Source organism: Puntigrus tetrazona, chromosome 18, assembly GCF_018831695.1.
Source record: "Puntigrus tetrazona isolate hp1 chromosome 18, ASM1883169v1, whole genome shotgun sequence".
Classification (NCBI taxonomy): Eukaryota; Metazoa; Chordata; class Actinopteri; order Cypriniformes; family Cyprinidae; genus Puntigrus; species Puntigrus tetrazona.
The window spans coordinates 20,492,114-20,513,373 of NC_056716.1; the positions used below are offsets into that span (position 1 = coordinate 20,492,114).

At 37.8% G+C, this 21,260-nt stretch overlaps 2 protein-coding genes across 7 annotated transcripts in view; both read left to right on the forward strand.

Moving 5' to 3' along the window:
* Positions 1-12,261, forward strand: part of vwf (von Willebrand factor) — a 33,274-nt gene extending 21,013 nt beyond the window's left edge. For all 3 annotated transcript variants that reach the window (XM_043264827.1, XM_043264825.1, XM_043264826.1), the window contains 19 exons: positions 789-966; positions 1,562-1,776; positions 1,853-2,042; positions 2,840-3,169; positions 3,758-4,005; positions 4,132-4,234; positions 4,359-4,430; positions 5,286-5,387; positions 5,484-5,689; positions 5,804-5,953; positions 6,803-6,886; positions 6,990-7,173; positions 8,526-8,566; positions 8,671-8,778; positions 9,224-9,322; positions 9,888-10,016; positions 10,513-10,552; positions 11,391-11,488; positions 11,570-12,261. In XM_043264827.1, the coding sequence (XP_043120762.1) occupies positions 789-966; positions 1,562-1,776; positions 1,853-2,042; positions 2,840-3,169; positions 3,758-4,005; positions 4,132-4,234; positions 4,359-4,430; positions 5,286-5,387; positions 5,484-5,689; positions 5,804-5,953; positions 6,803-6,886; positions 6,990-7,173; positions 8,526-8,566; positions 8,671-8,778; positions 9,224-9,322; positions 9,888-10,016; positions 10,513-10,552; positions 11,391-11,488; positions 11,570-11,761 (2,769 nt within the window). In that variant the 3' untranslated portion in view covers positions 11,762-12,261. The remainder of the gene's footprint in view (positions 1-788; positions 967-1,561; positions 1,777-1,852; positions 2,043-2,839; positions 3,170-3,757; positions 4,006-4,131; positions 4,235-4,358; positions 4,431-5,285; positions 5,388-5,483; positions 5,690-5,803; positions 5,954-6,802; positions 6,887-6,989; positions 7,174-8,525; positions 8,567-8,670; positions 8,779-9,223; positions 9,323-9,887; positions 10,017-10,512; positions 10,553-11,390; positions 11,489-11,569) is intronic.
* Positions 12,262-13,917: 1,656 nt separating this feature from the next.
* LOC122323072 (anoctamin-1) overlaps positions 13,918-21,260 on the forward strand; it is a 25,549-nt gene continuing 18,206 nt past the window's right edge. For all 4 annotated transcript variants that reach the window (XM_043216714.1, XM_043216717.1, XM_043216716.1 and 1 more), the window contains exons 1-5: positions 13,918-14,107; positions 15,173-15,339; positions 16,646-16,951; positions 19,006-19,098; positions 21,243-21,260. The exon at positions 21,243-21,260 is cut by the window's right edge and continues 134 nt beyond it. In XM_043216714.1, coding sequence (XP_043072649.1) covers positions 14,077-14,107; positions 15,173-15,339; positions 16,646-16,951; positions 19,006-19,098; positions 21,243-21,260 — 615 coding nt within the window. In that variant the 5' untranslated portion in view covers positions 13,918-14,076. The remainder of the gene's footprint in view (positions 14,108-15,172; positions 15,340-16,645; positions 16,952-19,005; positions 19,099-21,242) is intronic.

Below are 21,260 nucleotides of genomic sequence, written 5' to 3' on the forward strand. Positions count from 1 at the left end.
AACACGCGAACATGGATGCTTTGCTAATGCAATACAAGCATGCATACGATACGGCTAACCTCTGAACTCAAGGGGGCGATAGAGTTACACTTAAACGATGCCATTCAGGCAGCTATAAATGTCAACAATTAAACCAGCTTGCATATAAAAGGGTCTTTTCTCTCTCTGTTGGGAGCAGATGTCTTTAAAGAGAAAAATGACCCCCGAAGACTAATGCTCAGAAAACAACAAACGCATATAGTAGCTTAGATGGAAGTGTTTGTGTTCACTGCTTAGGGCTGCGTGATTTGAAATTGCAATTTATGAAATTTATAATGCTATAAAGTTCTGGGTTATAAAGTTTCAGGTTTGCCGTGCCTGTTTGTAGAGCGGCACAATTTGGGCAAAAATGCTGTGATATATGCTTATATATCAGTATGACTACAATATTAATAAGAAATAATCATATTGTAAAATAAGTATTTTTATTATGATTACTATAGATTAAATATGAAACAAAATAACATATTACTTTCATAATGTTTCATTATAAAATAAAAAATAAGCATTCAAGAAAAATTATAATTATTTTATTTTATAATAAAACTTTAATATTACAATATAGTATTTATGGATGTCTTAATTTTCTTAATTTTCAAATTTTAAAGCTATTGTGATTTCGGTTTTTATTTTGATTAATCGTGATTAATCGTCTACCGCAGACTAACAAAGTGGCTCCTGTTGGTACATTTAAGGACTTTCCGGTTGGTACATTTAAAATGATCTATTTGATTATTTCTTTCCATCAGCCCGGGGAGACATGGCTGTTGTCAGATGGCTGTCACTCAGTGCTGTGCAACCCATCAGGAACGGTAACAGTGCAGAGCCACCGCATCAACTGTGAGAAGATGGAGCCTCCCGTCTGCAAAAACAACCTCCCGCCCCTACGCTACAATCACACCTGCGGCTGTACCTGGACCTGCCCCTGTACGAACACACGCACCTCAACCAATCCTGTTACCAACCTCAAATTCAACACCTGCATATCACACAATACAATGCTTTAAACAGGCACCGAAGCCAAGTAACAACAATTTAGCGTACTACTTTTAAAGTGCCCCTATTATGGATATTTGAAAATTACCTTTTAATGCAGTGTGAAAGAGTTGACTCTTTTTTTATGTTGATGTCAACGTGAAAAATTTGCATATTGCCGCCTACTTGGTAGTCTTGTCCTCTTGGTCTGAATGAAAATGTAAATGTATTCTTTGCCACTAGATGCCGCTTTTTGGAACGGCAAAAATACAGGTTTCCCTGGTAACGCTGTACAAGAAGCCGCAGGCATGATGAAATGAAAATCAGACAAATCAGCACAGATTATTTGGAAGTCACTAAACAAGTAAACTAAAAATAAATGCATATAATTAGGAAATGAAAGTGTTTTTTTGACCTTGCATGCATGTCAACCTGTTGTTGGAGACTCCTAACCTATGAACCTTTCATAAACCATAAATGGGGCATTTTAAAACATTTATAAATGCATGAACTTCTAGCTTTAATGTGCATACTTTCATTCCTACAGGTAGTTGCATGGGCAGCTCCACCAGTCACGTCGTGTCATTTTCGGGTGCAGCTCTGAAGCTGAAAGACGCTTGCTCCTATTTGCTGCTTCGCTCAGGAGGGGTGGAGCTAGTGTTGCATACAGCTGTCTGTCAAAGCTCGCCCAATCAGATCTGCATGAAGAGTCTGGAGCTCAAGGAGGGTGGGACGAGTGTGGTGCTGCGGGATGACATGAAGGTCGATACACTGAATAAGCATGCAAAGTAAAATAGTTCAGTAAGCAGAGAGGGTCAACGTGTTGTATGTATTGCAGGTGACCGTGGGAGGTGTGAATACCGCTGTCCCATTCAGGAGTGAGGGAGTGACTGTGACACAAATTGGTGCAATACTGCACCAGCTGAGATCAGAGCAGCATGGATTCACTCTCACCTTCACTCCCCACAGCAATGAGTTCATGGTCAATATGGACATCTCCATGAAGCCCAACACTACTGGCTTATGTGGTGATTACACTTCCTTTAAGCTTATGACTGTAGTTTAGGAGAGTATTAGTTTGCCAGTGTCATGTGTGCTGTACAAATATTATTCTTCATTAAAATAAGATATTTAAGATTGCATGCAAAATGATCAAATTCAAATGTGAAAATTATTGAAATATTAACGCTTATGTTATATAGTTATGAAATTGTTTATATATATATATATATATATATAAATAAAAAATATATATAATAATATTTTATTAAGTTATATAGACCTAATAATTTATGTAATACCACCTTTAAAAATAGTATTTATTTCAATAGTTAAAATGTATGTTTCTTTTATCTAATTTTTATTTTGTTATTAATTTTAATTTAATATTTATAAAATGTAATGTTATATTTATTTGAATTTAATAACTGAATATATATATATATATACAGTATATATATATATATATATATATATATATATATATATATATATATATATATATATATATATATATATATTCTATATATCCACACAGAATTTATGTATATATTATATAAATATATAATAGACATACGGTTTTTATATTAAATATATAATAAACATTTTAATATTTAAAAAAACAAACAAATATGTGGCTATGCTGAATTTCTTTGAACTGCAGATACTCTTCCTGTCATTGAATTTAAAGCCCGGTTGGACATTCTGTGGGGTGTGACGTACCTAAATCCACACAGAGCCATTTTTACACTCTCCTAACCTCCCATTCAATTTCTCCCAATCGCCTACATGTGATGTTCATAACTTGCCCGTGTCTCTCTCTCAGGTTCCTGCTCTGATGATCAGACGGGTCTGGTGTTATCTGACGGCCGCGTGACCACAGACCCTGACGTGTATCTGAAGGGCTGGGCTCTGGGCGAGTGTGTCAGTGTGTCGGGTGTGGATTACTGTGCTATGGGGGTGACGAAGGGCTGTGATGTGTTGAGTTCTGAGGTGTTTAGCCGCTGTCACGAGCTGGTCCCTCCGCAGGACTATGAGCAGATCTGCCGGACCGTGGCCTGCCAGCCTAACGCGTTGTGTGACCTTGTTGCGGCGTACAGCAGCATGTGCCGTCAGCAGGGAGTGTGTGTGGACTGGAGGACGCCCACCCTCTGCCGTGAGTCTTCTGTGATTAATGAGTCATGAAATGAAGCAGCGAGGACCCTGCGTGTCTCCGTTCAGTGAGATGCCGCTACTTTGATCAGCGTGCCTGAGAAAGAACAAACAGGAGTTACTACAGATCTGTGGGCTGTAATGACAGTCTCAGGCTTGAAAAAAAAGTTAAAGTGGAAGCATACATCATACAGCATACTATGGATGATATTATGGCTTGAAAAATGAAAATTATGGCTTTATTTAATCACATAGATTTTAGATTTAAAAATTGAATTAGAAAATTAGAATTAGAAAAATAAACAAAATATATATATATAAAAAAAAAAAGATCAAATAAAAAAAATAATATTGTGTAATCATATTTATCCCCTTTTGGTGCTTGGTTCATCGGTGTACATTATTCTATACAAAAAAACTAAAAACATTTTCCATCTCTGTTTTCTTACAGTATATTCTTGTACATTTTAACTGGAAATTGTTGCATTAACACAAGTATATGTGTTGTGAATGACATTTTGTGGCATTAATGATTTTGGGTTCTACTAAAATATAAAATACTTGTATTTCCCATTGTATTTTCTGTGTGTAGCCATGTCATGCTCAGACTCTCTGGAATACGCTGCGTGTCGAACCGGATGTTTGGAGCGGTGCGGACAGAGCCAGTTCAGTCCTGGTGACATGATGGGTGATGGTTTAATGAAGGGCAATGGATCAGTGTGCTTGAACACTCCCACAGAGGGCTGTTTCTGCCCTGAAGGGTCTGTGTTAATGGGAGATAAGTGTGTAAGCAAAGAAACCTGCAACCAGTGTGTGGACCAACATGGGAAAACACACAAGGTACAGTGTAATGATTTTACCATTTATTAAACGTCACACCTTTATAATAGTGCTGTCAGCACTTCATAAAACCAATAGGCCTCTTTCAGTCTCATGATCCTGGTGTGTGTGTGTGTGTGTTTTCAGTTTATGGAAAGCTGGAATCCTGAGGAGAACCCCTGTCTTCTGTGTGTGTGTCTGGATCAGCAGCACATTAACTGCACCGTGTTACCCTGCACTAATGCTAAAGGTAAAGACACAGCGGGTATACGTTCTCTCTCACTATCGCTCTCGTGCACTACACGATTAACAGCCCCATTTCTTGAAGTGGTTTCTCAGTGTGTGTTGTCATGGCAACTGTTGCTGTGTTACAGCCCCAGAGTGTGGACAATGTGAGGTTCTTCGGGAGAAGATGGGATCTAAGTGCTGCCCTGAATATGAGTGTGGTGAGCTGAGAATACAAAAATAACGTGCATTTATACTTTTAACGTATCCATAATGTACTTTCTACTTACATATTTTATATTAGTTAATTGATATAAGCAATTAATTGATTTGACATGACATACAGTATATATGTACATATATATACTTAAACATACAATATAGTCTGTCAGATCAATTTTGATATTATATATGAATATATACTAATATATACTATACTTTATTTCTTATATATATACAAATACACACTGTACCAATTTGTAAATTGTAAAAGTATTTCTTTCATACACCTGACTTTTTTTAGTTTAAAGGAATATTTTTGTAATCAGTAATTAATTGAAATAAAGAACTTAACAACAATTTATTTAAGAAGAATACAATTTTTAGGGCCCCACAAACATGTTATGTTTTCCCAAATTCTGTGGATTCAGATCGTTCTAGATTATTTATAATATTTTTCAATTATTAATCCAAAAACGTGTAATCAGTTGATTTCACAAAACGTCAATAACGTAAGACATTTTTACAATAACATTATTTGCTGCTTTCTATTTTGTGCTTGAGTATGTATGTAAAACCATGCCACACAGAGATGCAGAATATGCAGACTTCATATTTAAACAGCAGTCTTTTTGTGCTTTAAAATCCACAGACGCTATTCCATAATGTTGTATAATTAAGTGTACAGCCAAGCTATTGATTATTCTGTAAATTAAAATTTTATGACCGGACATAATTCCATCCATGTGTTCTTAAAAATGTAAAAATCACCGTGTCTTAGATATGTGGTGCTTTTATGATACACCTGATGGCTCCACCAGGATAAAGTGTTGTTAATCTACCGTGTGTGTTTATAGTGTGTGACCCCAACTGTAAGCGGTCAGATCCCCCTCCCTGCGCTCATGGGCTCAGTGTCGTCCTCACAAACCCTGGAGATTGTCTGCCAGTTTACCAATGTGGTAAGAACACACACACACACACACACACACACACTCTCATTCGTTTCGCAAAGATGGTTTTCAATCACATCAATCTCTTTCACCGCCCTCTCTCAGTTTGCAAAAAGGATCAGTGTCCTGTGACAACAAAACCATCCTGCCCCGCATACAAGAAGCTGTCGGTCACGCCGTCGGAGTGCTGCGATTCATATGAATGTGTGTGCGACTGTCGAAACATCACCCGCACCTGTCCCCCGGGCTACATCACGAAGACCACCGTCAATGACTGCGACTGCATAGAGGTCACCTGCACACCTGATAAGGTTGGCGCGCTTCTGCGCTCTCGCTGCGCATGTGTTATTCACTTGCCCTTGCAGCTCCATGCCCTGATGAGCGTACTCTGCAATCAGCGTGTGATCGACTATTTTTACTTGCAGGTGTGTGTGGTGGACGCTGCGGTCTACCAGGTGGGCAGTGGGTGGGAGGAGAAGTGTAAAACCTGCACCTGCACGGAGCAAGCAGACAGACAGACCGGCCTGCACATCGCTCAGTGTGTGGACCCCGTCTGCAACCAGATCTGTCCTCTGGTGCGTCCTTCTTATTTGAAAAAACGAAATGCCCCGCAGCAGGATTGAATACACTATTTGTCTAATCGAATCTAATTTTAGAAGAACCGTTGACTGCTTTTATTTTGACATCAGTGATGTACGTCATTTAAAAAAAAACGTATTGCAATGACTAAAAGTGATTTAAGAATGAGAGAGAGTTTAAGTGGTTTAAAAGAAGAAATCTGGCATGAGTCACCACAGAGAAGTAGTTTAAGAGAAGAACTGTTTCGATTCAACATTAACAAACAAGTTTATAAATAAGAATATTCATGCATAAATCATTCACAATAAGAACAAGAATAAGAAGAGGGTGAATTTTTATAGTTTTTTTCATAATGCAAGTTTAGATATAAACAATGCGAATGGAGATCAGAAATGTTATGCAAAACGTATCTAAAGTTGACAGCCATCATAGAAAGTATTATCTCCCATTATTTTCTATATGTGTGGACTGTGTGGCTCTATAATGTCTCCTATAATACCTCAGATTATGCAGGCTGCATATGGTGAACTATTTCCTATTAGATTTACAAAAAAATTGGGTTATTTTACACATAAACTGACTTCCGATGAAGAACATCGTGGCAAACCAAAAACACGGCCAACAATATTTTCTTCAGAAAATTGAAATATCTAATTCACCCCTTGGTCATATAAACAAGAGGAAACAATTTAAAAGTGAAGAAAAGCCATTACATTTTGATGAAAGGCACAAAAACGTTAACTCTTAGTAACAGGCAGTGATGAATCACGCACAGTAAGCCCGTGGACATTTATAGCTAAATAAAAAGGGCTGTTTATGAGTTGGTATTGATTTTGTGTGTGCAGGGAACCACATACTCTCACTCAGAGGACGAGTGCTGTGGTCGCTGCCGTAAATCCAGCTGCATGGAAGGAGGACGTTTGAGACAGGCGAGTATTTAGTGTCTTTTCCCTCTCTCTCTCTGTCTGTGTATACTGGGAATACTGTGTATTTACACGCGAAAGATGTCTCTTTAACTCCACATGTGTGCAGGTGGGAGAGCAGTGGGTGTCTCCGCAGGACAGATGTGTGTGGAGCGAATGTGTTCAGGTCAACGAGGAAGTGTTCATCCAGCATATAAACGTATCCTGCCACCTCATGGACACGCCAACCTGTCCACTGGGCACAGAGCTCCAGTGCAATACAGTAGAAAACTGCTGCCCGACCTGCCACTGCGGTACAAACACACGCTAACACACAAGTTAACCTAAAGGTGCAAGTCAAAAAATAACATATAGCTATTTAGGAAACATGTTAATTATATAGATTTTTCTCAAGAATTGCCAGAATTGCAGTACCCACTTCAACCGCTAGCTGGAAATATTACATACAGCATCTTTAATCTGGATGCTCCTGCCCACTTCCAGTTGAAAACTGCATATTGATGTCAAGGAATCATGTTATGTTTACGTAGCTGTTTCTCTGATAACATAATGCTATAGCCAGTAATTCTACTCTGAAACGTGTGTTTCGGGGGCGGAATGCCTTTTGCAGGACTCATTTCTACTACTTGCTGTGAATCTTACATACTGCACCTTTAATAACTTAGGGCCAGTTTTACCAACAGTTTGCACCAGTGCAAATTATTTTTCATTAAAATAGTACTGTCAGGTTTAACTAAAGACGCGCAGTGACGAATCAGCGCTGAAAAGACAGTTATTTTATATGCATTTCTAGGAGGTTTCTTTTCAGATGCACAATTTATGGGAGAAGAGTATTCCATTGAATCATGCAATGCGTTTTGCTATGTTTGTGCTAGTAAAATGACTGGTATTTGCGCCATTATTTAACACCCCAAAAAACATGTCTTAAACTATTTTGCGCTTAAAATTGAAGCAATATGTTGCTAAAAGGAGGCACGGCAGAGAACAGAAAGTGTGTAGTAGAAGGGAGATGATTATTTTTTTTTTTATGTTTTAATTTATTTTGAATGCCAGAATAACACATTATCCAAACATATAGTTTGCCAAGCCTTGTTATTTTAATTTGCTACAGGAAATAAAAGATGACTTGAAACTGGAATCTAATAATACCGCACACTTTTGTGGCTCTTGTGTTTAGTAAAACTGGTCCTTAATGTCATCTCTACCAATGATCAATGGACTGATACCTGCAATGAAACCATATTTAAACATTTACATTTGAATATTAACAATATTTTTATTGTACTATTTTTAATCATTTAGATAATTGATATTTATTAAAATACGACAATGCAATTTTCTTTGCGTATTGGATGCAAAAAAGTGGAATTCACACTGGAATTTTTTTCATAGTTATTTAATGCCCAATAAAGCAGCAAAGGCAAACTCATAGTACAAATTTTTAAATGAAAACATAAAATGTCAACCTAACAATACAGTGATATAAAAAAAACTAGCTATAAGTTCTTTCAGTTTGAAAAAAATATAATTTTCCCAAAAGAAGTCTTTCTAAAAATGTCCATTATTAAAAAGACATTCCTCGCTCAACGCTCTGTCATCCTTACTTAGACATCAATGTTTTTATTTTTTTTTTCCATTTCTGCAGTTCCGATGGACGTCTGCGTGCTGAATCAAACTGTTATTGCGGTAAAGACGTAGCGTTAACATACAGAATACTAATGTGCCGTGTGCAGATGTCTTGGTGCATAACAGATTGACTTTGGGGTGTCTTGCTCTGTGTGTGTGAGCAGGCTGGAGAGCGGGTGATGGTGGATGTGTGCACGCACTGCGAGTGTGTGAGAGATAAGAGGAGTTATCGGCTCTCTTGCAGGAAAATGAGCTGCTCTCCCTGCTCAGAGGTAAAACCCTCACTCTGAAGATTATTAAAGGGGTAGTTCACCCAAAGAAATGACAATTCTCTCATCATTTACTCACCCTCGTGTTGTACACCCATATAACTTACCGTCCTCTCTCAGAGCACAAAAGCAGACGTTTTGAAAACCTCCTAGCTGCCTTTGCAATGCAATAAAAGAAGCATAGCTTTTTAAAAAGCAGCTCTTCGGTTGCATTTACATTTTTATCTTGAATATGCTGCACTTAGACGTGTCAGGTTTTGACGCCTGTGAAGACAAACGCTTCTCAAAGGCCTTTTGAGTAAGAAAATAAGTTGAGAAAGAGAGTCATTAAATATGACATGAGGATAAGTAAATGAAGACAGCATCTTCATTTCTATGGAAACCGCCTATAAAAGGGCTGTCAGCGCTATATGTGTGATTACAGTCACATGTGGGCTTTGTTTTGTAGGGATACACACTGGAGCCGATTCCTAACGCTTGCTGCGGACGCTGTGTAGCAACTGCGTGTAGCATTCGACAACCTGACGGGCAGCTGGTCGCTCTGAAAGTAAGAAATATGTGCAGATAGAGTCACGAGTCAATGGTAAGATAGCCAGAATAGTCAGTGTGGAAGACACGGGTTAGAATCTCCCCTCTCTCGCCAGGTCGAAAAACTGCTTGAGAACCGTTTGAAACATTTCCAGTGGATCCATTCATTATTAACACTACCATTTAAAATAAATAAAAATGTTTAAAAAAGTAAAAACATTAACAGCAATACTTCTAACCCTGATAATAATCAGAAATGTTTTTGAGCAGCAAATCAGCATATTACAATGATTTCTGAAGGATCATGTGACACCGGAGTAATGATGCTAAAAAAAATCTGATTGAATCACAGGAAATACATTCAAATAGAAAACCATTAAAAGTGCAATATTGCTCTTATTTCTTATTTGCAGTCTTTTTGAGAATTTCATTCAAAAATATTGAAAATCACATCAACCCCAACCGATAGTAGGCCACTGCTTATCAAAAATTGCATCGTTTGAGACCCCGCTTTAAATGCTCCAGATGTTCTATTGATTTTCAGAAAGATGGTGTCATAAATCTGCACATGTGTGTGTATTCAGGCAAATGCAACGCGTACAGATGGCTGCACTAAACATACATGCAGTGTGAATAAGGATGAAGAACTGGTGCTAGAGACGCTTGTGACAACATGTCCTCCGTTTGACCGAAAAAGCTGTCTGGAACATGGGGTACACACACACACACACACACACACACACAGACACAGACACACACACACACACACACACACACACACACACACACACACACACACACACACACACACACACACACACACACACACACACACACACACACACACACACACACACACACACACACACACACACACACACACACACACACACACACACACACACACACACACACACACACACACACACACACACACACACACACACACACACACACACACACACACACACACACACACACACACACACACACACACACACACACACACACACACACACACACACACACACACTTCACTTTCCTAATCCAAGAATAACACTGCTATCAAATGATTGCATGCCAAACCCTATTTCTAATCCTAAACCTAGCAAACCCTAAACACCTCTCCAGGAACACATTCTACCTCTAATAAACAACATTTATTGTTTTGCATAATAACAAGTGAAACAATGTATTCTTAATCCACAGGGTAAAATAAGCCAGATTGGAGACACCTGCTGCGAAATATGTAAGAACAGCTACCAAAACCATCATTCATATGTTCTGCTCAGTTTATAAAATATGTCTGCACCATTAATCCTAATAAAACCAAAACCTTGATACGGATTAGTGAGATTATCAAATCACAAGTCCGCCACTTAAATTAATAAATATATGCAGATGTGCTTAAGAGTGGAGGACGTCACTGTGTTCAGGTGAGCAGCTCATAAACCGGTGTTTTTCAGCATCTCAGAGCTGCTCGGTTTGCTATAAATGCTGTACCATGCAAACTTCATTTCTGATCTTGAGTTTCAGTCACCCACTTTGACTTCCTAGATTTGTAACGAAATGGCTCATCAACAAAAGAAAGCTTAAAGTTAAATACAGTTACATACAATACATACAGAGACTCCCAGAGTTAGACATATAAATAACATTTTGATGGTTTAAACATTTGAAAATAAAGAAATAAAGACATAAATGTTATATATATATATATATATATATATATATATATATATATATATATATATATATATATATATATATAATATAATATAATTTATTTAATATATATATAATTTATTTTATATATATATATATATATATATATATATATATATATATATATATATATATATATATATATATATATATATATTAGTTATTTAGTTTAGATGTTGTTGTTGTTGTTACTATATTGCTATTATTGACATTTTGGCCAAATCATGCACATCAAGAATATTTGTACTACCTTTTTTAAACCACAGTTTTTATCAGGAAAAAATACCGCCTTTCTCCCTAAAACCATGTGGCCTGACTCCATCCTACTGATCTGCACATGATGAGTGCATATGTCTGTTTAGGTACTGAGCCAGAGTGCAGAAGGACTGTGGGTTTGCTGAATTACATTAGAGTGAATGACTGCCAGTCGGAAGAAAAGATACAACTCACTTACTGCGAGGTAAAGTCGACGCATTTTAATGTTTTATTGCAACAACACCATGAAGCTATGTACATATTATCCATCGATCTTTTTTTTCAGGGAAACTGCGGCAGCAAGTCTATGTACTCACTAGACAAGCACAAGGTCGAGAGCGAGTGTGTGTGTTGCTCAGCTACAGGCACGGTGCCCATGAATGTTCCCCTGCGCTGCGCTAACGGCACACAAACACACCACCAAGTCCTCGCCGTCACCGGCTGCGACTGCATGTCACACGCCTGTCCGGCCAACTGAAAGCAGACACCTGATAAAATAACACAGAAGCGAAAAACCTCTACAGTACACTTTCGTATATGCGTCTACAGCCGGTATGTTGCTCAGCGGCTTTTTATAACCGCTGATAATAGAGCACTTTATCATACATTTCTGTTTTTTTATTTCAACGTATAAAGCATTGCATCACGAGTCATTTCTGATTACTACTGCTTTGCCATTTTGCCAGTAAACAACCTGTCTATGCAAATGTATTCTTGACCGTGCGCGACTATTATGTGTGGTTGCAGTTTAAGGGTGTTTATTAGAATGACCTGCAATAAAGGACGAGGCTAAACAAGTGCCGGACTTGTGCCGCTCGGTGGTGCTCTGGACGCTTGAACTCATTTGTGTGAAGAGCGTCCGTGTGCGTGGAGAATACTGATCAGTCGATTAGTCGTGAAGGGTGTTGAAGGATGCAATTCACACACGAGTCGCGCGTTAAGTACTTGTCATGAAATATTAAAACATATCAATAACAAGCACTGCATTTGACATTTCTGCATGTTTCCACACATCTGTGGTTCTATGGCATTATTATATATATATATATATATATATATATATATATATATATTATAATAAAATGCTTCGGTTTTAACTACCGTACACGATCTCAATTCCGCCTGCCATGACCTTCATAATAACTACACAATCATCTGGAAATCATGTATGTTTATTAAACGCACTGAGTCACTGCATTATTACGGTGTGTTTTGAAGGTAATTATGAAAGTGCACGGCATTCTCTGATGGGATTTAATACGCTATTAGTGATCAGATCGCTGGCAAAATTATCGCTTTAGTTTTCCCATTTACAGCCTTTTAATGTTCTCTCTTAAATGCACCGACTGACTGATCGCATACACATACGTGAGCGTGCCGAGGCCGGTAAGGTAGTGGTTGTGTAATGGTTAAGCCTCTGAGCTGCCAACGCATAACCGCAGGTTCAGTTCTGTGAAGATACGACCCAAGAAAATGTCAGTGTGCTCTCAAACAAAGCGCATAACCCCAGGTTTATCCAAACAGACAATAGGCTGCAAATGAGTTTGGACATAAAAAGAAAAAGATAAATAGACGCAATTACTGACCCAGTTTAAATGTCAACAACTCTTCATCTTTATAGACTGTGAATACATTTAGCTACATTTACTTAAAATTAACATACCGTTTCATTATATATTGCGTATCACCAAATATTAAACTTTTGTTATCATTGAATTCAACACCATATTATTTTTTTTCCCCATAAACATAATGCAGCTGAATTTTGAGGTTCTCTTTCCCATGCAATGAATATAATTGTTTTCCACGGGTGAGGTTAGATATCATTTGTGCATCTGCTAGCCAGAATTAAAAAGTCAAGTGATTTAAATACCAACAATTGATACCTTATATGGTAGAGACCAAGAATTTTTATCACAATTATTTTCATTTTTCATTATAATAAAGGGTAAAATGGCGATATAAAGGTGGCGGATGCACCTGTATGAGAAAAAAACCCATCATCAGTAGTCAAGAAGTAAATGATTCATTAAATACAGGTGTTACGTCTATAAAAGTAACAAAAATTTGGTTTTAAGCACTATTTGGATGGTTCAAACTCACCGAATAAAAGGAGTCGTCTTGTTCATAAACGAACCGAACGAATGATTCATTTCCTGGCCGACTGTGAAGAAATCGCTGTTTACGTAAAACGGCACCTATTTTTATATTTACACATTCAATAAGCGAAAACGAGACCTGGTTAACGCTGTATTTCTAACGAAATGGCTGTGTGAATGATTCACTACCTCTCAGGACACTTGTCGACTCCATAACCTGCAGAAAGAGACGCCGACTGAATCAGTGAACGGATCCAAATGAATCTTTTAAGAAGTGATTGGAACTCTGATTCCGCCTAACGTTTGAGGGTGAATAAATTTGACAGTGTTTTTAGTTAAACTACCGATTTATTTATTATACAACGGCTATTTATTATATAAAGGTCGATCCTCAACCACATTATAATTAATTGTTTTGTGTTTTAAAATAGTTCGTAATAATTAGACTTACGCATTTAGCGTCTGTTTGCGAGTGATACCTTGCGTGCGTGCGTGCGTGTGTGTGTGTGTGTGTGTGTGTGTGAGAGAGAGAGAGGGGGAGGGGGTTGTGTCGGCTGTCACTGTTCTCTCGGTGCACGCGCGCTGGAAGTTTGAGCGTCTCGAGCGCTCCACGGAATTAACGGCAGCAGCACGAGCGCGTTAAGCTGCGCGGGGCCGCGAGCGGATTGTCCACCATATCACCGGGAACATAACCATGGCACTGAACAGGTCGCCCTCTGCCACGGGTGAGTACCAGTCCCAGCGCTCCCGTGGACCTTGTTTGTTGACGGTGTTGTTTGTGTGCGAGCGCACCGGATTCTTTGAGCCGAAGGGAAAATGCATTTGCTATACGTCCGGGCAATTGGCCCTTGAACAAATTGGCTTGCTTGTTTGTCGTGTTGCATTCAACTGTTGCAAAAGCATGTATGTTATTTCATGTGCTCAAGCATTTGTGGTCTGTTGCGGTGAAAACCGAACATTTGAGTGATTCGTTGATGTTAATTGCAATGAGGCACACGCCATTATTTGCCCCTTCAGACGGGCTCTCACACTTTAACACTCGTTAACGTTGTAACTAATTGTGTTAGAATTCATCCTTTGCTTTGGAAAACAATGAGAGGGCTCAGTGTGTCGGAGGGGGTTTGTATAATTAGCTGGGGCAATAAGCTGGAGCTATTTCAAGCGCAATCTGACGCCATGTGTTGTTGTCTCATACCAATCAAACACACTTTATAATCTTTTTCTTCTTTTTTTGACATTGACGACAGAATGGAAACTGTGATTTGATACGAGAGCGCTGGGAAATAAATGCACAAACAGACTGGTGCGATGCATGGTTTGGTCAGGTGGTGTAAATGCGCTTATAGCTTTCTCTAAGAGTCATGAATCCCTGTGTTTGTTTACCTGAAGGCATGAGGCATATTTAAGTGACGCTTTAGTCAGGTGTGAGAATATTCAAAAAGACTAGAGGTGGGTTTAAGTGTTGGTTTTACGGATCTTGAGAACTGCGTTGACGCACAGCCTTCAACTATGTCGCTGTCCTTGGTGCTGAAAGGTTTTTAAGTCTCTACTTTTAAATGGTTGCGTTCTCTCTCTCTCTCTCTCTCTCTCTCTCTCTCTCTCTCTCTCTCTCTCTCTCTCTCTCTCTCCCATTTCAATTACAAGCAATTTATTGGCATGACTGTTGGGCATGCAATATCGTCAAAGCGCACACAAAGAAACTGATGCAAGAGAAAAATGTCATAAAATAGGAATTTCAGAAGGATATTATTAGACATCCATATTAACCATTGAATATCTCTATCTAACAGAAAATTGGAACGGGGCCCCCGAGCGCATGCGTGTTTCCGCCGGGAAGAGTGAGTCCTCCTCAATGCAGAGCGAGAAACTCCGCTGTCTTGCCCGAGATATCTCTGAACTGGGCCATCAGGGCACGGCCAGCAGCGGGCATGATGCCAACGACATTGCTGAGGACACGGTGCGTGATTTCTGTTGTGTAATGCTTTTTTTAAAAAATAATTTTAGAGCATTTATTGCATTGAATAATGGTTTTATTATATATATATATATATATATATATATATATATATATATATATATATATATATATATATATATATATATACTCTCTGCAGTAGCTTCACGGACCCCAAAGGGTCAAGTAAGGTGACATAAGAAAGTGCAAGGATTTTGTAATTGTAAGCTGGTCATACAAACATTGTGGGCTGGAGTCAGTGGGAAAAGATCTCTAGATATTGGCATCTGTCATTGAAAAATCCATTTCACTGCTTGACATTTATAGTCTGAGAATCCATTTTCTATTGGACTAAAACACTTCACAAGAGAAATAAGAAATTCGAATTTGCTTTAAGGCATTTAAAAAAAAAAAATTATTTCCAACCCGCTTCAGTGGAACTTTCAAGGTGTTTTAAATTTATGTCATTTGGAAATAATGTACTAAATGGCATCAGTTAAATATTTACACTAGACGTTCTATAGAAATCCCAATCAACATTCGTGTTCCAATGAACTTGATTATTATAGTTATTTAGTATACAGTAAAATGCTTCCAAGCACAGACACTGGTAAATATTAGCCCCTAAATCTGTGATTTGTTTTCCCCAAAAAGAAGAAAATAAAAAATCTTTAAAGGTTTAAAGATTTCATATTTATGCATGCAGTAAACGGTTGTCATTTTTTTATTCGCTTTACAGTAACAAAATATTTATTTTTGCTCACGAGAATTAAGATGCATGTCAGTAATTACATAATGCAAAAACCCCCAAAAAACAAACAAATCACAAAACATCTTTTTGTAAAATATAAGGTTTCATTTAATATTTTCTTAAAATATATTAAATAAATATATAAAAAGGTTATCTTTCTTATTGGGGGTAAAATATATTATTTTATACTGTATATTCTGAACATAATATCTTTGGGCATCTTTTTGCAGTGTGAAGAGAAATTTATGAACGCCACAATGGCAAAGTCAGCTGACGGTTTCACCCACAGTTTGCGAGCCACAGGGACCGTCCTAGTTATGCACCTTTCTCAAAAGCAGAATTCGAATCAAACAGGAGTATGACAGGAAACATCCGAAAGCTTTGAACCGCCAGCCAATCAGTGGATGACCCAGATCCTCAATTTTTTTGCTGAAACTGCCAACTACAGGCTATGCAGCTTTGAGAGAGCTCCAGGAATCTAATTACAGCTTTCGCTGTACGGCCATGCAGATGTGTCTAGATGTTACTGAGCTGAAGAATGCTTGTGTGTGTTTTCAGGAAGAGCCGGGCCCTGGTCCAGGAGGAGGGCTGTGTTTTGCAGACGGCCGCAGAAGAGTGGACTACGTTCTTGTTTATCACTGCAAGAGACGTCAGTCCCAACACCGGCACTCTGTTGTCTCTAACGGTAACGTGCCGTCTCAAAGCCCCACCCCTTCCCGCAGGAGTACGAAGGGCGATATTTCGGAGGCGGTGCTGGAGGCGGGGCTTGCAACAGAACCCGCCAATGAACTACAAGATAAAATTAGGGAGGAATTTGAAAGAGGACTTCAGGAGGAAGGCCTGGAGATTGAGCACGACAAAGAGGTGTGTGTTTATCTGTGCGTGGTAATGTTCAGAACGATGGAATCTTAGCCCACTGCATACTACACAGTATGCACTAAATACTGTTCTGCCTGCTATTTTTAGTATGATATGTAAAAAACAATACATTATGCAATATTTTAAACAGTTGCTAAATTGTTGTCATTTGATCTCATATGCATACACTACTGTTCAAAAGCATTTTGAATCTTTTTGAAACTCACCAAGGATGCGTTTATTTAAGCAAAAATACTGTTTTCTGTTTTGTATTTGAATATAATTAAAAATCTAATTTATTCCTGTTATGCAGAGCTGAATTTTCAGCATCATTACTCCAGTTTTTAGTGTCACACGATCCTTGATGATATGCTGCTCAAAAAAGTTTGTGAAAAATGTGATGCATTGTTTTCATGATTTTTCTTATTTTAAAGACAGTTCAAAATAACAGTATTTTTTAAAAGACTTTAGATTATTAATGTATTTTGCATCTGTAAAAATACAAAAAAAAGACAAATTACCGATTCAAAACGTTTGAACTAGCGTGTGTGATTTCAAAAGTGGTGTTATAATTTTTGCAAAAAAAATTGAGGTTGTTCTGCATTTATTAAAAATCCACTTTGTGCAAATTGCCTTAATTGAATTAATCTGATCAGATAAAGAAAATGGTGCATAAAATAGGCCAAAAATATGCAAATTGCAAAATTAATCCGAGTAGCACGGTATATTCTGAATATAGCCTGTGTGTGTTCTTGTTTGCCCATGCAAACATATCTCTACATCATTCTCCTGGCAAACATATTAATGCATCATTGTCTCATGTGTTGAGCCATGAATAATCAGGGATGAGCTCAGTTTTGAGTGCAATACTAACAGAATGAACACAATCAAGAGATTCCCAAGGTGACCTTGGAACTTAAGAATTGGAGACCCAGTTTAGAAAAAGCCCAAACCCTCCCACACCAAGAAAAGTCTATCTTTTCGGAAGGGGGAGCTAGTTTTCATTTTCAAGCAATACAGCGTATTTTAATACTAGTTAACAGATGCCAAAAAGCATTTCTTTGCTTTCCTGCAATGCTGCGGTAGTCGCCCCCCGGCAATATATTTGCGACAGATGCAACTGTGGTTGTCACAAGAGATGATCGGTTCCCCCTGCATCATGGATTTTCCCAAGTTGAAGCAGGGAGAGCTTAGTATTTCTGAATAGGAGTAGATTGGTTGACTCATGCAGCTTTTTCCACAAAAAAAGCTTATACTCAAGCAATACCCTCATGAATCCAAATAGACTCCCTATTATTATCCAGGTTTGAGAACGCCTTAAAATAAACTACATGCTGGTGCGTGAAGAAACTACTAGGTGTTTCACTCTAAAAGAAATCAGGCTTTGCAATAAAGAAAAAAATAAATTTCAGGACCATTATGATTTTTAGCTTTTGTTTCCGTGATAATGATAACAATGCAATGCAAATGTGCAATTCATCAGCATAAACATAATTTAAAACCATGTTGTAGACTTGGAAATGATTGTGTAAGTGTAAAACAATGTTTTTGATACTGCATAACTAGCTATAACAGTAAATTAATTTTAAGATGCAAAAACATTGTTCCTATGTGTGACGTCTGTATAGATCTGAAATTGGCCTTGGGTTCATTTTAGCATAAAGATTGACTGATGAGAGCGAAATCCTGAGTGAAAGCTGTGATGTGGGTGTACGTTTGATTGTTGGTGGTGTGATGCTGGTAGATCAGTTGTGTTATGTTGGTGTGGATTAAATTTGAGTGCTGCTGTCTCCAGCCTAAAGGCAGATTATGGTTGATCCTCATTGCCAGAGGTGTTTGTGTTTGATGTGTGTGTGTGTGTGTGTGTGTGTCATTCATCCACGCTGAATAAGACCATTTTAGTAACAGCTGCTTCTTAAACTGCGTGTGTGTGTGTGTGTGTTTGCACCAATCACCTTATCTTCAACCGAGTTTTCAGTTGCATCCTGCGAACTAATTTGACTGTATTATTCAATGGTGCTTTGCTCTAGTCTTTAAACGTATTTTTCTTCTCTTTCAAGATGAGAACGGTCCGGTTCACCCGTCTCCATGTTCCCTGGTCTGTTCTCAGTCGCGAGGCAGAACTCCTTAAGATCAGAGTGCCGACGAAAAAGGTGAGTTAGGGAAACAGACACATTTGGGAATAAAATATAAAGAGGTGTCAGAGCTTTGACGCAATGCTTGATTTTTGAGGCCCATGAAGCTCTCAGGAAGCTAATTTTGAGTCTGGTCTGCATCATGTCCATTTACCCTCGATAAAATATAAGGATATACCATTTATATGCATGCATTTAAAGAGCATTTTGGCTTTGGGAGTCCCAAAGAAGAACTGGCATGCATGCAAGGTCGCAAGACACTTTTATTGTCTTATAATGGGCATTTATTTTTTATCTTATTTGCTCAATGACTCCCAAAAGATTTGTTTAATGATACATTTTTCCAAGCCCCTCTTTTGCGTGAAGCTAATCTGCCGTGATTGGTCGACTGGTCTCATTTTCTTTGCATCGTGCCTTTAACGATTGATAAAGCAGCATTTGTTATTGCAGTGTTGTACAAAGAATAAAAAAAAAAAAATCAAAAAGTGGCACCTAGTGGCTAAGAATGAATTTGCATTTTCATTCAGACCATCAAGTGGGCGGACAATATGGTAATGTTTCATGTTAACATGAATATGAAACAGCTTGGGACTCGTTTCAATGATTTAGAGTCCATTCCTTCTTTTGAAAGACAATAACTGTATACACGGAGCACTTTCAATTTTAAAACTTGGCAGGATGTTTTAATTCACTTAGAGCTATTACACACTGCATGAAAAGTAATTTTCAAAAATCCATAATAGGGGCACTTTTATAAGACTTGTTTTCTGTGAATCAAACCTTCGACCTTGTTTTGCTAGTGTATTAAAACTTAAATGCTTACAATAAAATCAACAATCAACTATTAGCTCCTGTTAGGATGGTTTATTTTTTTTTAAATTAAGTATTTAGCAAGGATGCATTAAACTGACGAACAGTGATGGCAAAGCATTCGAATGCTTCTTTTTCAAATACATTCCTTTGAACTTTCTATTCATTAAAGAAACTTGGAAAAAAAGCATAATGGTTTGCACAAAAATATTCAGCAGCAAAATTGATAATATTGAAAAATATTTCTTGAGCAGCATATCATGTAACACTGAAGACTGTAGTAATGATGCTAAAAATGCAGCATTTGCATAAAACATTTTTTTAGAAAGTATATTAAAACACATACCGTTAATAAAATTATTTTAAATTGTAGTATGCTTTACTCATTTCATCTTTTGTCTTTAATTATACATGTAAAAAAAAAAAATCTTCTATTCTAAATATGCAGTGTTCCTTTTCAGACCGATATCTTGAAAATAAAATAACGCATTATTAACATTATTAATATATAAAGTCTCAGGCTGTCACACTGCAACTCATGGTCACTCGGTCACAGTGTAGGTGCTGTGTTAGGATATTTCACATTAAGCCAATCTGCTTTTAACACCATTTAATAACAATGAAAGCAATTCAGAAAGACTAAAACATTAAATATGTTATATACGCTTATGATGTTTTACTCCAGTGTTGTATTACAGATTGCACCGACAAATAAACTAATGCCAATGATTAGAGAGGATTCTGTTCATATGAGAGCCCAATGTGTCAATCCGAACTCTAAATATGGACACTGGCACAGCCCACGAGTGTCATGTTTTTGGTGTTAAGAGCTTTGGCTCCATGATGATCTTTGTAAGTGCTCCGGGCTGCCGCGGCCTAAGAGCAGTTGTAATGCCAAAAGTCAATTCTCAAAAGTCTGAACACTGCAGAGAAAAAAAAAAAAAGTGATCTGATTACACGGTCAACAAGCCGATTACTTGTAAAATGTTTTCAAATTCCCGCAAGAGGCATTTGTCATACGCTGCATGCTAAGTTGATTGTTAACGTCGTATTTTCCCATACATTTAAATTTGGCTTAGAGTGACATCCTGAAAGAATGATTTATCCTTTGAGGTGGTGGGTTGTATTGAACGATATAATCTGATAATGGTGGATTAGCTGTTGAGACAGATGGACCTACGTCCCACGTGCTTTGTTTGCCCACAAAACGAGATGTTTCCATTCCACACGAGTGGTGTTAAACGGTCTGACACTGGTCTCAAACTCCTAGCCTGTCTCGTCTCTCTTTAGCTCTAGATATAAATGGATTAATCTCTTGTTTAATTTCAGTTCCGTTATGTTTGTTTTTCCAGACGTATCAGCTGAAAGAG